General features: G+C 58.7%; 2 protein-coding genes and 1 long non-coding RNA gene across 6 annotated transcripts; all 3 read right to left on the reverse strand.

Moving 5' to 3' along the window:
* Positions 1-89: 89 nt before the first annotated feature.
* Positions 90-9,221, reverse strand: LOC140645952 (sperm-associated antigen 4 protein-like). Of its 4 annotated transcripts, none has more exons than XR_012040142.1 (11): positions 8,656-9,221; positions 8,411-8,451; positions 8,059-8,155; positions 7,404-7,488; positions 6,718-6,830; positions 5,954-6,121; positions 5,504-5,593; positions 4,254-4,697; positions 1,244-1,350; positions 911-995; positions 90-146 (listed from the first exon to the last, which is right to left on the reverse strand). XR_012040142.1 is itself a non-coding variant. In XM_072849395.1 (8 exons), exons 1-8 carry the CDS (start codon positions 8,677-8,679, stop codon positions 4,566-4,568), a joined length of 750 nt encoding a protein of 249 aa, XP_072705496.1. In that variant the 5' UTR covers positions 8,680-9,221; the 3' UTR covers positions 3,495-4,565. The 4 variants fall into 4 exon arrangements, 1 of the variants encoding a protein (XP_072705496.1); XR_012040141.1 differs by having other exon boundaries at positions 3,720-4,697; XR_012040140.1 differs by having other exon boundaries at positions 3,626-4,697.
* Positions 9,222-9,325: 104 nt separating this feature from the next.
* Positions 9,326-10,550, reverse strand: LOC140645954 (uncharacterized). The gene is made up of 3 exons (XR_012040143.1): positions 10,480-10,550; positions 10,147-10,231; positions 9,326-9,382 (listed from the first exon to the last, which is right to left on the reverse strand). It is a non-coding gene; the product is annotated as an uncharacterized lncRNA (long non-coding RNA).
* A 2,555-nt stretch (positions 10,551-13,105) lies between these two features.
* On the reverse strand, positions 13,106-18,627 carry LOC140645953 (sperm-associated antigen 4 protein-like). The gene is made up of 9 exons (XM_072849396.1): positions 18,546-18,627; positions 17,887-17,948; positions 17,642-17,682; positions 17,290-17,386; positions 16,635-16,719; positions 15,951-16,063; positions 15,187-15,353; positions 14,736-14,825; positions 13,106-13,931 (listed from the first exon to the last, which is right to left on the reverse strand). The coding sequence occupies exons 1-8, from the start codon at positions 18,604-18,606 to the stop codon at positions 14,738-14,740; spliced, it is 714 nt and encodes a 237-aa protein (XP_072705497.1). The 5' UTR covers positions 18,607-18,627; the 3' UTR covers positions 13,106-13,931; positions 14,736-14,737.
* Positions 18,628-19,552: the final 925 nt, after the last annotated feature.

Here is a 19,552-nt window from a genome sequence, read left to right on the forward strand (position 1 = left end):
GGAAAGCTGGCCAGCTGAAAGCTGGCATCCAGCGCAGCCAGGCTGGCGCTTTCAGATGTTTGCTCACGCAAACTCACCAAGAAACCAGTGGGAGCAACAAGAAGACGACTTTCAAGAACCTCTTCTTCTGCAGGGCCATCTTGTGCCTGAAAAGAGGGAGTCCTGTGGCTGTCAATGAGCCAGCTCTTGGGCGAACCCCTTCACAGGTGCATTTCCCTTTTCAGGCTGAAAAGCCACCATTTTGGAAGCCTGCTGCTGACAGAGGGCTCACAGAGCAGCGCCCAGGAGGAACACGGTTTCTGTCCACACCGCTCAACACTGCCGGCAGCTCTTCCCCAAAGGAAGAGCTCCAGGAGCACCTTCCGAAAGGGAATGAAAAGGATCCCGGGAAGTAAAGAGGTCGAGCAAATGAAGACTGCTTTTCAGCAGTCTTTCCGGCGTGGACCTTGCTCTCTCTTTGGCTGAGAAAGCAGGCCCGTTCTCACTTGTGATCACACAGATCTCTCTTAGGGGTGTTTCTCCGCACGGCTGGGAAGCGCCGGAGCCTTGTCCGGCTTTCCTCCCAGAGCCCTCCCCGACCGGCGCTGTCTCCTGCCAGAGCTGGGGAAAACCCTTCCCCTGCGGAGGCTTGGCTCTGCACCCGAGCGTCTGGCTATGCGGCAGTCTGTCCTACCACAGCCAAAGTTTGGGCATCCGGCAAATCAAATGCACGGGAGTGAGACTACCGAGGGGCTTTGCTCTTGGTTCTCCCTGAGAACGGCCGCAGCACGAGCAGCACCCGAGCTTCGCCGCCTGAGTGGGAGCGCTGGGCAGCTGGCTGGGGAACACCCCGGGCTCTCCCCTTTGCTGGCACTGGCCCTCGGACATCCCCCTTCTCGCCCCGTCCACAGCAGAAACATGTAGTACGTACGTGGTGAAGACGCACGTGCTCAGCAGATGGCTCCACAGGGAGACAAGGGCACCTGCTGCACGGCAAGCAAGGCTGAAGACCGTCCCTGGGCAAAGAAACCAGAGAAAAGTTAGGCCTGTGTCTTGAGGCCTCTTCTCCAGGATGCCCAGCCACGCGTGTTTCGGCTCCCTGCGGGGAGGCGACACCGAGCCCTATGCCCTCCCTCCCTGGGGCGAAGAGCAGGGCAGCCTGCACTTCTCCTGCCACTTGTGACGTTTGGCCAGAGCTCTGGCACAGCGCAGCTCTCCGACTTCACCCCCGAGGACTTCAGAGCAAGCAGCAGTGCTAACTTACTTGCAGCTTCTGTGGCCTTCTTGCGCCACTTTGCAGGCCCTTGACCGGCTGAGCTGGGAGTTGACCGCAAAAAGCGTGCCACCAGCTCCACCTCCGTGCAGAGGCTCCTGTAGGAGGAAAAAGAGAAATGCTTGTTGCCCACCGTCCCCACGCTGTGTGAGCCGAGGCCCTTGCCAGAGGTCGGCCTCGGGAAGCCTCCCAGGGGACATGCCAGTTGCAGCGAGAGAGGGCAGCACAGCTGGGCGGCTGCCAGGGGTGCCCCCTCTCCTTTCCCCATCCTTTGCTTCACAGGCCTGCAGTGGGAGAAGAGGAAGCGAGCTGGCAGCAGCAGGCCCTGCTACCACCCCAACCTGACACCCCAGGCAGGAGCAGCCCACTTCGTACCTACTCGTCTGGCAGCGGCTCGGGCCTGCTGCCTCCCCTGCCGGCTGTCGGTCGGCCTTGTTCCGCATGGAGCCCTTTGAGGCCCCTTGGCATCCTCTCCGGGGTGCCTTTCTCCTCGCCATCTCTGGGCAAAGGCAGGCTCCTCGCTCAGCTCTTCCGCCTCAGCCCCAGCAGTGTGGCCTGCCCAGGCAAAACCAGCACCAGCAGCAGCCCCACGCTGCCCTCCAGCAGGAGCGCGCCTGCCCGGGGCAACAGCCACACGGCAGCTGTGGGCTCCTTCCCCGCGCGCCACAGGGCTGTGTGGGCGGCCGGCTCTGACCTCACAGTCACATGGCTCTGACGTCACAATGGGGCTCCCCAGGGCTGAGCAGGGCGGGGAGACCCTGTGGGGGCTCCCCTGGGGCAACAAGGCGGCCGCCCACCCGGGCACAAACGGAGCCTCGACAGAGAGTAGCGAGATCTAGAACGGGGATGTTCATGGGGTGAGGAATGGGGTTTCCGACAGGCCCGTCAGACAGGCTCCCCACACCCATTTTATGAAATTATGGGTTAATCAACAAACAGACAGCCTGGTTGCTGGGAAGGTGCTAGACCAAATTGTTCCTCCGCTCCTCTGGCCCCCACTATTGGGAAAGTAACGGAGAAGCTCCCGACCCCGGCCCTGGGAGCCCCAAAGAGCTGCCCCAAGGACTGTTGGTCGACCCGCAACCCCCGCCTGCAGGCTGCCCAGTAGCCATGTCGGCGGGCACTCCCCGCCCTCCCCCCGGTGGACCTTCTTGCGCACCCCGCTTTGGAGACAAATCTTCTACGCCATAGAATCATAGAATCGTTAAGGTTGGAAAAGACCTCTAAGATCATCTAGTCCAACCGTCAACCCAACATCTCCGTGCCTACTAAACCATGTCCCGAGGTGCCACGTCCACACGTTTTTGAACTCCTCCAGGGATGGTGACTCCACCACCTCTCTGGGCAGCCTGTTCCAATGCTTGACCACCCTTTGAGTAAAGACATTTTTCCTAATATCCAACCTAAACCTCTCCCGGCGCAACCTGAGGCCATGTCCTCTCGTCCTACCGCTAGTTACTTGGGAGAAGAGACTGACCCCACCCTGCTACAGCCTCCTTTCAGGTCGTTGTAGAGAGCGATAAGGTCTCCCCTCAGCCTCCGCTTCTCCAGACTAAACAATCCCAGTTCCCTCAGCCGCTCCTCAAAAGACTTGTTCTCCAGACCCTTCACCAGCTTCGTTGCCCTTCTTGGACACGCTCCAGCAACTCAATGTCCTTCCTGTACTGAGGGGCCCAAAACTGAACACAGCATTCGAGGTGCGGCCTCACCAGTGCCGAGTACAGGGGCACGATCACTTCCCTACTCCTGCTGGCCGCACTATTCCTGACGCAAGCCAGGATGCTCTTGGCTTTCTTGGCCACCTGGGCACACTGCCGGCTCACGTTCAGCCGGCTGTCAGCCAGCACCCCAGGTCCTTTTCCGCCAGGCAGCTTCCCAGCCACTCTTCCCCAAGCCTGTAGCGTTGCATGGCGTTGTTGTGACCCAAGCGCAGGACCCGGCACTTGGCCTTGTTAGACCTCATACAATTGACCTCGGCCCATCGATCCAGCCTGTCCAGATCCCTCTGCAGAGCCTTCCTACCCTCGAGCAGATCGACACTCCCGCCCAGTTTGGGGTCACCTGCAAACTTACTGAGGGCGCACTCAATGCCCTCATCCAGCTCATTGGTGAAGATATTAAACAAGACTGGCCCCAAAACTGAGCCCTGGGGAACACCGCTTGTGACCGGCCGCCAACTGGATTTAACTCCGTTCACCACAACTCTCTGGGCTCGGCCATCCAGCCAGTTTTTACCCAGCAAAGAGTACACCCGCCTAAGCCATGAGCCGCCAGCTTCTCTAGGAGAATGCTGGGGGAGACAGTGTCAAAGGCTTTACTAAAGTCCAGGTAGAAAACATCTACAGCCTTTCCCTCATCCCCTACGCAGGTCACCTGGTCGTAGGAGGAGATCAGGTTGGTCAAGCAGGACCTGCCTTGCGTGAACCCATGCTGGCTGGGCCTGAACCCCTGGTTGGCCTGCACATGCCTGTTGAGCGCACTCAAGATGAACCGCTGCATAATTTTCCCCGGCGCCGAGGTCAGGCTGACAGGCCTGTAGTTCCCCGGATCCTCCTCCCGGCCCTTCTTGTCGATGGGCGTCACATTGGCAAGCCTCCAGCCGTCTGGGACCTCCCCCGTTAACCAGGACCGCTGATAAATGATGGAGAGTGGCTTGGCAAGCTCCTCCGCCAGCTCTCTCAGTACTCTCGGGTGGATCCCATCCGGCCCCATAGACTTGTGAGTGTCCAGGTGGCGTAGCAGGTCGCTAACTGCTTCCTCCTGGATTATGGGGGGTTTATTCTGCTCTCCGTCCCTGTCTTCCAGCTCAGGGGGGCTGAATACCCTGGGGATAACTGGCCTGACTATTAAAGACTGAGGCAAAGAAGGCATTAGGTACCTCAGCCTTTTCCTCATCCTTGGTGGCAATGTTCCCCCCCGCATCCAATAAAGGAGGGAGATTCTCCTTGGCTCTCTTTTTGTTGTTAATGTATTTGTAAAAATATTTTTTATTATCTCTTACAACAGCGGCCAGCTTGAGTTCTAGCTGGGCTTTTGCCTTTCTAATTTTCTCTCTGCGTGACTTGACGAGATCCCTGTACTCTTCTTGGGTTGCCTGCCCCTTCTTCCAAAACTGGTAAACTCTCCTTTTTTTTCCGGAGTCCCAGCAAAAGATCCTTGTTCAGCCAGGCCGGTCGTCTTCCCCGCCGGTTCGTCTTACGGCACATGGGGACAGCCTGGTCCTGCGCCTGAACCGATCTGAACTGCCTCATCATTTCTTTTTTCCCCTCCTTTTCTTCTTTTTGTTTTTTGTCCTTCTTTTTCTTCTCTGGTTTCAGTTGACGCTTTCTGGTTTTGCCATCTTCCCGTGAACCTGCACTCGATAAATGCAGGTGTACGCTGGGTTTCCCCAGTTGCTCTTCACAAGAAGTTTGATACATGAAAAGGCTCTGGGAAGCGGCGCGTCCTGTGAAGAAAAGAGGGAAAAGGAAACGGAGGTGTCAAGAGCGACGGTGCAATCAACGTGTCTCCCGCTGCTAGCCCTGCTCCTGCTCAGGAACAAGCTCCCAAAAGCGGGTGGGAGCGGCTGTGGACACCTAGGCTCACTGCTGGTACCGGGCCTGCTGGGGAGGCTGGGGACGCGGGAAGGGGGAAGGCACCTGGCATTCTCTGCATGCCGGCCCGGCTGGGGCTGCGTCTCCCTTCCCTCTGCCCCTTTCTCTCTGCTGCTTGCTCTGTGCCAACGGGGAGGCCAGGGAGGCGCTCCTGTACGTGGGGCAGGCTGGTGTGCAACGCCACCAAGCTCCCGCTGTCTGCTCTGCCTGCCTTCCTCCTGGCAGGCGCGAGAGCAACCGGGAGAGAAGGGGCAGGCTATGCTGGGAGGAGAGGACACTGTCCAGCCTGCCAGCAGGCCACAGGATGGAGCAATGGTGCTGCCCGACGGCTTTCGCCACCAGGCGTCCCTGTTTCTCCACGGCACAAAGACGTTGCTTTGGTGGAGCGGCCGTGTGTGCGGCTGGCTCTGCTGAAGGCAGTGGCTGGAGCCAAGGGTCTCTCAGGACTCGTGCTCCCTCGGGCGTGACCCGGCCCTTGCTATCCTTTTGCCACCAGCACCGCATGCTGCTACTCAGCCCTCCCAACCCCGCCAGGTCTCTCTCGGCGGTGGTCCGGGCCCCTGTGCCCAGGGAGAAAGCATTCACGCTCTTCCTGCCACGGACTTGCAGGCAAACCTGTTTTGCTCCCTGGCATCTTGCCCCCGCGCGTGGACCGTACCTTCAGAGGGAAGGTCTGAATGGCCTCTTTTGCCACGTTGTACGTGAACGTCCCAAGGAGAGCTTCCTCTTCTCCGTCCTCATCCAGTCCCTCAGGGGCAAAGCACAAGCAGAGCAGCTCAGACTCGTCCCGACAAAGAGGGAACGTACGCGCTGGCTCAGCCCTGTTATCTACCCAGCCTCTCCTGGGGCTCTAGCAGTAGTCTAGCACTGGTTAGGGTGGAGCTCAGTCGCTGCCTTGAGTTTTGGTCAAGAACCCTGAGGTGCTCTGGCCAGAATAAGTCTTGAGAGGCATGAAATCTCTAGAGCCCTTGAAGTATCCCGCTAGGGCACTGCGGTGCTCAGGAGAGAGCAGGACACAAACCTCAGAGGACGCACAAAAGCAAGCAAGTCCCTGTCATGGCTTTCCCCAGGGCCAGATGCCAGCCAGAAGCACCCAGCAGAGACTTACAAAGACAGCGATGTCTCTGGGGGCGCTGATGACAGTCCCAGATGGAGACACGTCTTTGGAGATGTGCTGCACGCTGACAGCAGTCAGATGGACTCGTGCTGGCAACCTGACGACCACCTGGCCTTCATGCCCTTGTAAGGGCCAGCAGTTTCCTGGGGAAACATCCGGCTGCAACCAGAACGCGAGAGCAATGAAGTGTGAGAGAGCATCGGGGCCAACGCAACTGCTCATGCAGCTTGAAGCATAGGCGCCGGTGTGTCTGTGGGGTCTGTTTCAGCTCGAAAATGAGGCGTGTGTGAGGAAATGGACAGAAGCAGAGGGCCGCCTTCCCTGCCTGACAAAGGGGCTCTCAGTTATTATGGAAAAGAGGAGAATACCGCTCATGCAGCCACCCTAGTCAGGGCCTTACAGAAACACCTCTCTGCCCACTGGCGCTGCAGGGCACCTCCCGCCTCCCACCCCGAAAAGGCGCTGTTAGGGATGAGTGTGGAAACGGGGTCACCAGGGAGAAAGTCTTTCACCCAGCTGTGACAGAGGACTGTGGGCAAGATGCAGCAGTTCAGCTCAGTTCAGCTCTGTTCCCCTGCTGAGGGCAACCACTGATTCCTAGCAAGCCCAGCCCTGTGTTCGAGCTTTGGTTTCAGGAACCTGAGCAACACACTGGGCTTGAGCAGCACCACTGGACTGAGGGGAGAGCCCCTGCGGTCGGTCCCCAACTTCACAGGACGGAAGGAAACCAGCACCGCTGATTTCTGCTACGATACCTGCAAAATAGTATCAGGAGGGTTGGCAGTGCGAAAGAACCATAAAACCCTGCAGATCCACTCCTTTCTGCAGTCGTAGGTCTCGGAAGTTCTCTGCATGTCAATGGTGGCACCTGTAAGGAAGGGAGAGCAGATGACTGCAAGAGGCCACAGACTAGGAGGACTTGGCGGTGCTCAGACACTATTTCTGACGCTGCCGGCCGGCTCCACATCTGTCAGTCCCGTCCTCATCCCCACGCTGGTGGGGGTGCCCAGCGGCGCAGGGCAATGACGGCATCCATGTGCCTGGTGACTGCTTCTCTCACAGCGCCACGAGGAGGTGGTCTGGGGGTGCTGGGAGACAGCAGGCGCCCATGTGAATGACAGCAGACCAAAGCTGAGGGCTTGCTGCGTGTGGGCAGCAAAGGATGACCCAGCCGTTCCCTTTCCAAATGCAGTGGAGAGGAAGAGAGCCCCTCCGTCGGCACAGGAACGCGTGCGGGGGCAGCACCAGAGGCACCCGCGCAGAGGCCGAGGGCAGGACTGGGAGGGAGTCTGAGAGAGCCACTCTGCCACAGCCTTGCTCTTGGACCCCGTGAAGCATTTAAGCTCCCCCACTTCGGAGAGCAGCGCCTGGAGCACAGCCTCCTTTGGGGAGGGCTACAGACAAGCACAGGGCAAGGAGACCGGGCTGCTTGTGTCCATACCAGAGCTTTTCAGGGCCCAGTCAGACGTCTTGACGTAGACTTCCGAAGCCATATCGGACACGGCCTGGTTCACTCCCCAGACTTCCTGGGAAAGCCATGAAAGAACAGAGAAAAGGACCACTTCAGCGTGGCTACCAGCGCCCGGAGAAGCAAAGAGTCAGTGTCAGAAACGCAAGGCAAGCCTTGTCCGCAGAGCTGAGAGACTCTCAGCTGCTGACGTGAGCCACGAGGACTGAGGCCCTGGAGTATCTGTGGCCACGGCCATGGCCCTGGGGTGGGCTGACGAGGGTCCCCACACCCTCGTCCCCACCCGCCACGCTCTCCAGGTCAGCTGGGAGACGGGCTAAGGCCCTGCCAGCAATGGCTGGCCCCGTGAGCGTGCCTGGGTCTCACCACTGCCTCAGGGGCCCGGCCAGAGCAGCCAGAGGCACCAGCATGCAAACGGAAGGATGTCGGGAGTCCTCCGCGGCCTGAAGCGGCCCGGCTAAACTGGGCCCGGAGGAGGGCCCTCTGTGCAGCGCAGAAGCTCGCCCAGCAAGCCCCTGGCAAAGGCTGGCTTGCCACGGTCAGCAGTCTGAGCCCACCACTAATCCCAAGGAGTGCTTTCTCAGGGGTTCTGCCCAGCCAAGCCTCCTTCCCCAAAATGCAGCGTCACCTTCTTCCCACTCCTGATTTCCGCCGTCAGTTGAGCCACCTCCTCCAGCAGAAGCTGCATCTTTTGGGTTTGCTCCGCCAACAAAGCGTGCGAGTTCCTGCAGGAAGAGGAAAGCAGATCTTGTCAGAGAGCCACCCATCCCCTCTGGGGAGCATCTGAGCTCAGCAAGGAGCAGAGACAACATGTGCTTTCCCTGCTTCGCGAGTGCTTGCCTTCCTCACCAGGTTGAGCAAAAGGCAAAGGCAGGAGGGAAGGACGGGAGCCCTGGCTGTTAGGAAAATGAGTGCAGGTAGCACGAGGTCGGCTGACGCTTCTGCACAGACCCAGTTCCAGCTCAGGAAACACCTCTTACCTCAGGATCCTCAGTTGTGCTGCAGACGCACATGTCAGCTCCTGAAAGGGAAAAACGCTCCGTTACAGAATCTACTACCAGAGCTGCCGGGGCTTCCCAGGAGAGGCTTCCCTAGGAAGACACGGCAAACGCTGCTGCTTCTTTGGGTCAGCCCTGCGTGGAAGCAGAAGAGCCCGTGTGATTTATGCAGCCACTGTCGGCAACGCTCCCTTGCAGGAGGTGCCTGTCCCACAAGAGGCACCGACCTCTATCAGTCCCTTTGCCCGCATCGTCCACACCGGCAGTGAGGTCCCGCAGTAAACACCAGCTGCAATTCACATCACCAAGAGACAGTTATTTGAGTAGGGTTGCCAGCGATCCCTGCAGTCGCGCTGTCTCCTCCCTGTTGCCTCGGGGGTGGGGCAGCAGGTTAGCTCAGGAGGTGGGGAACGTGGGGCGAAGAGAGGGGACGCGCCTCTGACCGGGAGCCACCACCCCAGGTGTCAGGGGACTGCGCAGCCGTGAGCTTCAGGTGTGCTCGGTGCCCTAGAACTAGTCCCCATTTCCCCTCACTGCTTCAGGCTGCTTGGGCTGCTTGGGCTAGGAGAGGTACCTCTCCATCGGTCCCCCTGCACGGCCCCTCTGGGAATCCCCAGTTGAGGCTGGGAAATACACGGGGCCTTCTCTCACAGACCTGCAGACTAAGCAAGCCATTTGGTCCAGTGGCCAGAGCAGCAGCATGGCTGGCAGACTACACCTCTTACTGGTAGTCCAAAAGCAAGTCCCAGTCAAGGACATACTCAGGAAGCACTTGGGCCACGGGAGTTTCCACAGGTACGCGCCAAAAGGAAAGCTGGCCAGCTGAAAGCTGGCATCCAGCGCAGCCAGGCTGGCGCTTTCAGATGTTTGCTCACGCAAACTCACCAAGAAGCCAGTGGGAGCAACAAGAAGACGACTTTCAAGAACCTCTTCTTCTGCAGGGCCATCTTGTGCCTGAAAAGAGGGAGTCCTGTGGCTGTCAATGAGCCAGCTCTTGGGCGAACCCCTTCACAGGTGCATTTCCCTTTTCAGGCTGAAAAGCCACCATTTTGGAAGCCTGCTGCTGACAGAGGGCTCACAGAGCAGCGCCCAGGAGGAACACGGTTTCTGTCCACACCGCTCAACACTGCCGGCAGCTCTTCCCCAAAGGAAGAGCTCCAGGAGCACCTTCCGAAAGGGAATGAAAAGGATCCCGGGAAGTAAAGAGGTCGAGCAAATGAAGACTGCTTTTCAGCAGTCTTTCCGGCGTGGACCTTGCTCTCTCTTTGGCTGAGAAAGCAGGCCCGTTCTCACTTGTGATCACACAGATCTCTCTTAGGGGTGTTTCTCCGCACGGCTGGGAAGCGCCGGAGCCTTGTCCGGCTTTCCTCCCAGAGCCCTCCCCGACCGGCGCTGTCTCCTGCCAGAGCTGGGGAAAACCCTTCCCCTGCGGAGGCTTGGCTCTGCACCCGAGCGTCTGGCTATGCGGCAGTCTGTCCTACCACAGCCAAAGTTTGGGCATCCGGCAAATCAAATGCACGGGAGTGAGACTACCGAGGGGCTTTGCTCTTGGTTCTCCCTGAGAACGGCCGCAGCACGAGCAGCACCCGAGCTTCGCCGCCTGAGTGGGAGCGCTGGGCAGCTGGCTGGGGAACACCCCGGGCTCTCCCCTTTGCTGGCACTGGCCCTCGGACATCCCCCTTCTCGCCCCGTCCACAGCAGAAACATGTAGTACGTACGTGGTGAAGACGCACGTGCTCAGCAGATGGCTCCACAGGGAGACAAGGGCACCTGCTGCACGGCAAGCAAGGCTGAAGACCGTCCCTGGGCAAAGAAACCAGAGAAAAGTTAGGCCTGTGTCTTGAGGCCTCTTCTCCAGGATGCCCAGCCACGCGTGTTTCGGCTCCCTGCGGGGAGGCGACACCGAGCCCTATGCCCTCCCTCCCTGGGGCGAAGAGCAGGGCAGCCTGCACTTCTCCTGCCACTTGTGACGTTTGGCCAGAGCTCTGGCACAGCGCAGCTCTCCGACTTCACCCCCGAGGACTTCAGAGCAAGCAGCAGTGCTAACTTACTTGCAGCTTCTGTGGCCTTCTTGCGCCACTTTGCAGGCCCTTGACCGGCTGAGCTGGGAGTTGACCGCAAAGCGTGCCACCAGCTCCACCTCCGTGCAGAGGCTCCTGTAGGAGGAAAAAGAGAAATGCTTGTTGCCCACCGTCCCCACGCTGTGTGAGCCGAGGCCCTTGCCAGAGGTCGGCCTCGGGAAGCCTCCCAGGGGACATGCCAGTTGCAGCGAGAGAGGGCAGCACAGCTGGGCGGCTGCCAGGGGTGCCCCCTCTCCTTTCCCCATCCTTTGCTTCACAGGCCTGCAGTGGGAGAAGAGGAAGCGAGCTGGCAGCAGCAGGCCCTGCTACCACCCCAACCTGACACCCCAGGCAGGAGCAGCCCACTTCGTACCTACTCGTCTGGCAGCGGCTCGGGCCTGCTGCCTCCCCTGCCGGCTGTCGGTCGGCCTTGTTCCGCATGGAGCCCTTTGAGGCCCCTTGGCATCCTCTCCGGGGTGCCTTTCTCCTCGCCATCTCTGGGCAAAGGCAGGCTCCTCGCTCAGCTCTTCCGCCTCAGCCCCAGCAGTGTGGCCTGCCCAGGCAAAACCAGCACCAGCAGCAGCCCCACGCTGCCCTCCAGCAGGAGCGCGCCTGCCCGGGGCAACAGCCACACGGCAGCTGTGGGCTCCTTCCCCGCGCGCCACAGGGCTGTGTGGGCGGCCGGCTCTGACCTCACAGTCACATGGCTCTGACGTCACAATGGGGCTCCCCAGGGCTGAGCAGGGCGGGGAGACCCTGTGGGGGCTCCCCTGGGGCAACAAGGCGGCCGCCCACCCGGGCACAAACGGAGCCTCGACAGAGAGTAGCGAGATCTAGAACGGGGATGTTCATGGGGTGAGGAATGGGGTTTCCGACAGGCCCGTCAGACAGGCTCCCCACACCCATTTTATGAAATTATGGGTTAATCAACAAACAGACAGCCTGGTTGCTGGGAAGGTGCTAGACCAAATTGTTCCTCCGCTCCTCTGGCCCCCACTATTGGGAAAGTAACGGAGAAGCTCCCGACCCCGGCCCTGGGAGCCCCAAAGAGCTGCCCCAAGGACTGTTGGTCGACCCGCAACCCCGCCTGCAGGCTGCCCAGTAGCCATGTCGGCGGGCACTCCCCGCCCTCCCCCCGGTGGACCTTCTTGCGCACCCCGCTTTGGAGACAAATCTTCTACGCCATAGAATCATAGAATCGTTAAGGTTGGAAAAGACCTCTAAGATCATCTAGTCCAACCGTCAACCCAACATCTCCGTGCCTACTAAACCATGTCCCGAGGTGCCACGTCCACACGTTTTTGAACTCCTCCAGGGATGGTGACTCCACCACCTCTCTGGGCAGCCTGTTCCAATGCTTGACCACCCTTTGAGTAAAGACATTTTTCCTAATATCCAACCTAAACCTCTCCCGGCGCAACCTGAGGCCATGTCCTCTCGTCCTACCGCTAGTTACTTGGGAGAAGAGACTGACCCCACCCTGCTACAGCCTCCTTTCAGGTCGTTGTAGAGAGCGATAAGGTCTCCCCTCAGCCTCCGCTTCTCCAGACTAAACAATCCCAGTTCCCTCAGCCGCTCCTCAAAAGACTTGTTCTCCAGACCCTTCACCAGCTTCGTTGCCCTTCTTGGACACGCTCCAGCAACTCAATGTCCTTCCTGTACTGAGGGGCCCAAAACTGAACACAGCATTCGAGGTGCGGCCTCACCAGTGCCGAGTACAGGGGCACGATCACTTCCCTACTCCTGCTGGCCGCACTATTCCTGACGCAAGCCAGGATGCTCTTGGCTTTCTTGGCCACCTGGGCACACTGCCGGCTCACGTTCAGCCGGCTGTCAGCCAGCACCCCCAGGTCCTTTTCCGCCAGGCAGCTTCCCAGCCACTCTTCCCCAAGCCTGTAGCGTTGCATGGCGTTGTTGTGACCCAAGCGCAGGACCCGGCACTTGGCCTTGTTAGACCTCATACAATTGACCTCGGCCCATCGATCCAGCCTGTCCAGATCCCTCTGCAGAGCCTTCCTACCCTCGAGCAGATCGACACTCCCGCCCAGTTTGGGGTCACCTGCAAACTTACTGAGGGCGCACTCAATGCCCTCATCCAGCTCATTGGTGAAGATATTAAACAAGACTGGCCCCAAAACTGAGCCCTGGGGAACACCGCTTGTGACCGGCCGCCAACTGGATTTAACTCCGTTCACCACAACTCTCTGGGCTCGGCCATCCAGCCAGTTTTTACCCAGCAAAGAGTACACCCGCCTAAGCCATGAGCCGCCAGCTTCTCTAGGAGAATGCTGGGGGAGACAGTGTCAAAGGCTTTACTAAAGTCCAGGTAGAAAACATCTACAGCCTTTCCCTCATCCCCTACGCAGGTCACCTGGTCGTAGGAGGAGATCAGGTTGGTCAAGCAGGACCTGCCTTGCGTGAACCCATGCTGGCTGGGCCTGAACCCCTGGTTGGCCTGCACATGCCTGTTGAGCGCACTCAAGATGAACCGCTGCATAATTTTCCCCGGCGCCGAGGTCAGGCTGACAGGCCTGTAGTTCCCCGGATCCTCCTCCCGGCCCTTCTTGTCGATGGGCGTCACATTGGCAAGCCTCCAGCCGTCTGGGACCTCCCCGTTAACCAGGACCGCTGATAAATGATGGAGAGTGGCTTGGCAAGCTCCTCCGCCAGCTCTCTCAGTACTCTCGGGTGGATCCCATCCGGCCCCATAGACTTGTGAGTGTCCAGGTGGCGTAGCAGGTCGCTAACTGCTTCCTCCTGGATTATGGGGGGTTTATTCTGCTCTCCGTCCCTGTCTTCCAGCTCAGGGGGGCTGAATACCCTGGGGATAACTGGCCTGACTATTAAAGACTGAGGCAAAGAAGGCATTAGGTACCTCAGCCTTTTCCTCATCCTTGGTGGCAATGTTCCCCCCCGCATCCAATAAAGGAGGGAGATTCTCCTTGGCTCTCTTTTTGTTGTTAATGTATTTGTAAAAATATTTTTTATTATCTCTTACAACAGCGGCCAGCTTGAGTTCTAGCTGGGCTTTTGCCTTTCTAATTTTCTCTCTGCGTGACTTGACGAGATCCCTGTACTCTTCTTGGGTTGCCTGCCCCTTCTTCCAAAACTGGTAAACTCTCCTTTTTTTTCCGGAGTCCCAGCAAAAGATCCTTGTTCAGCCAGGCCGGTCGTCTTCCCCGCCGGTTCGTCTTACGGCACATGGGGACAGCCTGGTCCTGCGCCTGAACCGATCTGAACTGCCTCATCATTTCTTTTTTTCCCCTCCTTTTCTTCTTTTTGTTTTTTGTCCTTCTTTTTCTTCTCTGGTTTCAGTTGACGCTTTCTGGTTTTGCCATCTTCCCGTGAACCTGCACTCGATAAATGCAGGTGTACGCTGGGTTTCCCCAGTTGCTCTTCACAAGAAGTTTGATACATGAAAAGGCTCTGGGAAGCGGCGCGTCCTGTGAAGAAAAGAGGGAAAAGGAAACGGAGGTGTCAAGAGCGACGGTGCAATCAACGTGTCTCCCGCTGCTAGCCCTGCTCCTGCTCAGGAACAAGCTCCCAAAAGCGGGTGGGAGCGGCTGTGGACACCTAGGCTCACTGCTGGTACCGGGCCTGCTGGGGAGGCTGGGGACGCGGGAAGGGGAAGGCACCTGGCATTCTCTGCATGCCGGCCCGGCTGGGGCTGCGTCTCCCTTCCCTCTGCCCCTTTCTCTCTGCTGCTTGCTCTGTGCCAACGGGGAGGCCAGGGAGGCGCTCCTGTACGTGGGGCAGGCTGGTGTGCAACGCCACCAAGCTCCCGCTGTCTGCTCTGCCTGCCTTCCTCCTGGCAGGCGCGAGAGCAACCGGGAGAGAAGGGGCAGGCTATGCTGGGAGGAGAGGACACTGTCCAGCCTGCCAGCAGGCCACAGGATGGAGCAATGGTGCTGCCCGACGGCTTTCGCCACCAGGCGTCCCTGTTTCTCCACGGCACAAAGACGTTGCTTTGGTGGAGCGGCCGTGTGTGCGGCTGGCTCTGCTGAAGGCAGTGGCTGGAGCCAAGGGTCTCTCAGGACTCGTGCTCCCTCGGGCGTGACCCGGCCCTTGCTATCCTTTTGCCACCAGCACCGCATGCTGCTACTCAGCCCTCCCAACCCCGCCAGGTCTCTCTCGGCGGTGGTCCGGGCCCCTGTGCCCAGGGAGAAAGCATTCACGCTCTTCCTGCCACGGACTTGCAGGCAAACCTGTTTTGCTCCCTGGCATCTTGCCCCGCGCGTGGACCGTACCTTCAGAGGGAAGGTCTGAATGGCCTCTTTTGCCACGTTGTACGTGAACGTCCCAAGGAGAGCTTCCTCTTCTCCGTCCTCATCCAGTCCCTCAGGGGCAAAGCACAAGCAGAGCAGCTCAGACTCGTCCCGACAAAGAGGGAACGTACGCGCTGGCTCAGCCCTGTTATCTACCCAGCCTCTCCTGGGGCTCTAGCAGTAGTCTAGCACTGGTTAGGGTGGAGCTCAGTCGCTGCCTTGAGTTTTGGTCAAGAACCCTGAGGTGCTCTGGCCAGAATAAGTCTTGAGAGGCATGAAATCTCTAGAGCCCTTGAAGTATCCCGCTAGGGCACTGCGGTGCTCAGGAGAGAGCAGGACACAAACCTCAGAGGACGCACAAAAGCAAGCAAGTCCCTGTCATGGCTTTCCCCCAGGGCCAGATGCCAGCCAGAAGCACCCAGCAGAGACTTACAAAGACAGCGATGTCTCTGGGGCGCTGATGACAGTCCCAGATGGAGACACGTCTTTGGAGATGTGCTGCACGCTGACAGCAGTCAGATGGACTCGTGCTGGCAACCTGACGACCACCTGGCCTTCATGCCCTTGTAAGGGCCAGCAGTTTCCTGGGGAAACATCCGGCTGCAACCAGAACGCGAGAGCAATGAAGTGTGAGAGAGCATCGGGGCCAACGCAACTGCTCATGCAGCTTGAAGCATAGGCGCCGGTGTGTCTGTGGGGTCTGTTTCAGCTCGAAAATGAGGCGTGTGTGAGGAAATGGACAGAAGCAGAGGGCCGCCTTCCCTGCCTGACAAAGGGGGCTCTCAGTTATTATGGAAAAGAGGAGAATACCGCTCATGCAGCCACCCTAGTCAGGGCCTTACAGAAACACCTCTCTGCCCACTGGCGCTGCAGGGCACCTCCCGCCTCCCACCCCGAAAAGGCGCTGTTAGGGATGAGTGTGGAAACGGGGTCACCAGGGAGAAAGTCTTTCACCCAGCTGTGACAGAGGACTGTGGGCAAGATGCAGCAGTTCAGCTCAGTTCAGCTCTGTTCCCCTGCTGAGGGCAACCACTGATTCCTAGCAAGCCCAGCCCTGTGTTCGAGCTTTGGTTTCAGGAACCTGAGCAACACACTGGGCTTGAGCAGCACCACTGGACTGAGGGGAGAGCCCCTGCGGTCGGTCCCCAACTTCACAGGACGGAAGGAAACCAGCACCGCTGATTTCTGCTACGATACCTGCAAAATAGTATCAGGAGGGTTGGCAGTGCGAAAGAACCATAAAACCCTGCAGATCCACTCCTTTTTGCAGTCGTAGGTCTCGGAAGTTCTCTGCATGTCAATGGTGGCACCTGTAAGGAAGGGAGAGCAGATGACTGCAAGAGGCCACAGACTAGGAGGACTTGGCGGTGCTCAGACACTATTTCTGACGCTGCCGGCCGGCTCCACATCTGTCAGTCCCGTCCTCATCCCCACGCTGGTGGGGGTGCCCAGCGGCGCAGGGCAATGACGGCATCCATGTGCCTGGTGACTGCTTCTCTCACAGCGCCACGAGGAGGTGGTCTGGGGTGCTGGGAGACAGCAGGCGCCCATGTGAATGACAGCAGACCAAAGCTGAGGGCTTGCTGCGTGTGGGCAGCAAAGGATGACCCAGCCGTTCCCTTTCCAAATGCAGTGGAGAGGAAGAGAGCCCCTCCGTCGGCACAGGAACGCGTGCGGGGCAGCACCAGAGGCACCCGCGCAGAGGCCGAGGGCAGGACTGGGAGGGAGTCTGAGAGAGCCACTCTGCCACAGCCTTGCTCTTGGACCCCGTGAAGCATTTAAGCTCCCCCACTTCGGAGAGCAGCGCCTGGAGCACAGCCTCCTTTGGGGAGGGCTACAGACAAGCACAGGGCAAGGAGACCGGGCTGCTTGTGTCCATACCAGAGCTTTTCAGGGCCCAGTCAGACGTCTTGACGTAGACTTCCGAAGCCATATCGGACACGGCCTGGTTCACTCCCCAGACTTCCTGGGAAAGCCATGAAAGAACAGAGAAAAGGACCACTTCAGCGTGGCTACCAGCGCCCGGAGAAGCAAAGAGTCAGTGTCAGAAACGCAAGGCAAGCCTTGTCCGCAGAGCTGAGAGACTCTCAGCTGCTGACGTGAGCCACGAGGACTGAGGCCCTGGAGTATCTGTGGCCACGGCCATGGCCCTGGGGTGGGCTGACGAGGGTCCCCACACCCTCGTCCCCACCCGCCACGCTCTCCAGGTCAGCTGGGAGACGGGCTAAGGCCCTGCCAGCAATGGCTGGCCCCGTGAGCGTGCCTGGGTCTCACCACTGCCTCAGGGGCCCGGCCAGAGCAGCCAGAGGCACCAGCATGCAAACGGAAGGATGTCGGGAGTCCTCCGCGGCCTGAAGCGGCCCGGCTAAACTGGGCCCGGAGGAGGGCCCTCTGTGCAGCGCAGAAGCTCGCCCAGCAAGCCCCTGGCAAAGGCTGGCTTGCCACGGTCAGCAGTCTGAGCCCACCACTAATCCCAAGGAGTGCTTTCTCAGGGGTTCTGCCCAGCCAAGCCTCCTTCCCCAAAATGCAGCGTCACCTTCTTCCCACTCCTGATTTCCGCCGTCAGTTGAGCCACCTCCTCCAGCAGAAGCTGCATCTTTTGGGTTTGCTCCGCCAACAAAGCGTGCGAGTTCCTGCAGGAAGAGGAAAGCAGATCTTGTCAGAGAGCCACCCATCCCCTCTGGGGAGCATCTGAGCTCAGCAAGGAGCAGAGACAACATGTGCTTTCCCTGCTTCGCGAGTGCTTGCCTTCCTCACCAGGTTGAGCAAAAGGCAAAGGCAGGAGGGAAGGACGGGAGCCCTGGCTGTTAGGAAAATGAGTGCAGGTAGCACGAGGTCGGCTGACGCTTCTGCACAGACCCAGTTCCAGCTCAGGAAACACCTCTTACCTCAGGATCCTCAGTTGTGCTGCAGACGCACATGTCAGCTCCTGAAAGGGAAAAACGCTCCGTTACAGAATCTACTACCAGAGCTGCCGGGGCTTCCCAGGAGAGGCTTCCCTAGGAAGACACGGCAAACGCTGCTGCTTCTTTGGGTCAGCCCTGCGTGGAAGCAGAAGAGCCCGTGTGATTTATGCAGCCACTGTCGGCAACGCTCCCTTGCAGGAGGTGCCTGTCCCACAAGAGGCACCGACCTCTATCAGTCCCTTTGCCCGCATCGTCCACACCGGCAGTGAGGTCCCACAGTAAACACCAGCTGCAATTCACATCACCAAGAGACAGTTATTTGAGTAGGGTTGCCAGCGATCCCTGCAGTCGCGCTGTCTCCTCCCTGTTGCCTCGGGGGTGGGGCAGCAGGTTAGCTCAGGAGGTGGGGAACGTGGGGCGAAGAGAGGGGACGCGCCTCTGACCGGGAGCCACCACCCCAGGTGTCAGGGGACTGCGCAGCCGTGAGCTTCAGGTGTGCTCGGTGCCCTAGAACTAGTCCCCATTTCCCCTCACTGCTTCAGGCTGCTTGGGCTGCTTGGGCTAGGAGAGGTACCTCTCCATCGGTCCCGCTGCACGGCCCCTCTGGGAATCCCCAGTTGAGGCTGGGAAATACACGGGGCCTTCTCTCACAGACCTGCAGACTAAGCAAGCCATTTGGTCCAGTGGCCAGAGCAGCAGCATGGCTGGCAGACTACACCTCTTACTGGTAGTCCAAAAGCAAGTCCCAGTCAAGGACATACTCAGGAAGCACTTGGGCCACGGGAGTTTCCACAGGTACGCGCCAAAAAGGAAAGCTGGCCAGCTGAAAGCTGGCATCCAGCGCAGCCAGGCTGGCGCTTTCAGATGTTTGCTCACGCAAACTCACCAAGAGCCAGTGGGAGCAACAAGAAGACGACTTTCAAGAACCTCTTCTTCTGCAGGGCCATCTTGTGCCTGAAAAAGAGGGAGTCCTGTGGCTGTCAATGAGCCAGCTCTTGGGCGAACCCCTTCACAGGTGCATTTCCCTTTTCAGGCTGAAAAGCCACCATTTTGGAAGCCTGCTGCTGACAGAGGGCTCACAGAGCAGCGCCCAGGAGGAACACGGTTTCTGTCCACACCGCTCAACACTGCCGGCAGCTCTTCCCCAAAGGAAGAGCTCCAGGAGCACCTTCCGAAAGGGAATGAAAAGGATCCCGGGAAGTAAAGAGGTCGAGCAAATGAAGACTGCTTTTCAGCAGTCTTTCTGGCATGGACCTTGCTCTCTCTTTGGCTGAGAAAGCAGGCCCGTTCTCACTTGTGATCACACAGATCTCTATTAGGGGCATGGCTAAAATATAAAATAATAAATTCCCTTGGTGACACTATGCTAAGCATCCTTACCTCCCTCCTGGCCTGCAAAGAACTGACTTTTACAGGCAAGAGGAGGAGGAGACAACAGGAGACAACAGGAAAAGGAAGAATATGAAGAGGCAACAGAAGGCAACAGGAAGAGGATGCCACAGAAGGCAACGGGAAGAAACAGGAGGAGGAGGAGCCAGCAGGATGCAAAAAGTTGAGGAGGCAAGAGGATGCAACAGTAGGCAACAGAAGGAGGAGGATAATAAGGAGGAAAAGGAGGGGGAGGCCACATGAGGCAATAGGAAGAAGAGAATGAAAATGAGGAGGGAGAAGAAAAGGAGCAGGAGGAGGAGGAGGAAACAGAAGGCAACAGGAAGAGGAAAAGGAGGAGACAACAGGAGGATAGGAGAAGGAAGAGGATGAAGAGGGGGATGAGGTGGAAGAGGAGAAGGAAGCAACATGAGGAGGAGGAGGCAACAGGAGGTAACAAGAGCAGAAGGATGATGAGGAGACGGCAGCAACACAAGGAGGAGTCAACAGGAGGAGGAAGAGGAT

This window comes from Ciconia boyciana, unplaced genomic scaffold (genome assembly GCF_034638445.1).
Source record: "Ciconia boyciana unplaced genomic scaffold, ASM3463844v1 HiC_scaffold_54, whole genome shotgun sequence".
NCBI lineage: Eukaryota > Metazoa > Chordata > Aves > Ciconiiformes > Ciconiidae > Ciconia > Ciconia boyciana.

What these genes read in the sequence shown, in the direction of transcription:
- LOC140645952 (XM_072849395.1), bottom strand. Translation starts at nt 8,679, where the DNA reads ATGCGGGCAAAGGGACTGATAGAG. An exon ending in AAATCAGGAGTGGGAAGAAG is followed by an intron (nt 7,489 to 8,058) that starts GTGACGCTGCAT and finishes TGGCTTTCCCAG; the next exon opens with GAAGTCTGGGGAGTGAACCA. An exon ending in TTCAGACCTTCCCTCTGAAG is followed by an intron (nt 4,698 to 5,503) that starts GTACGGTCCACG and finishes TTTTCTTCACAG; the next exon opens with GACGCGCCGCTTCCCAGAGC.
- LOC140645953 (XM_072849396.1), bottom strand. Translation starts at nt 18,606, where the DNA reads ATGGCCCTGCAGAAGAAGAGGTTCTTGAAAGTCGTCTTCTTGTTGCTC. An exon ending in GGGCAAAGGGACTGATAGAG is followed by an intron (nt 17,683 to 17,886) that starts GTCGGTGCCTCT and finishes TTTCCCTTTCAG; the next exon opens with GAGCTGACATGTGCGTCTGC. An exon ending in GCACAACTGAGGATCCTGAG is followed by an intron (nt 17,387 to 17,641) that starts GTAAGAGGTGTT and finishes CTCTTCCTGCAG; the next exon opens with GAACTCGCACGCTTTGTTGG.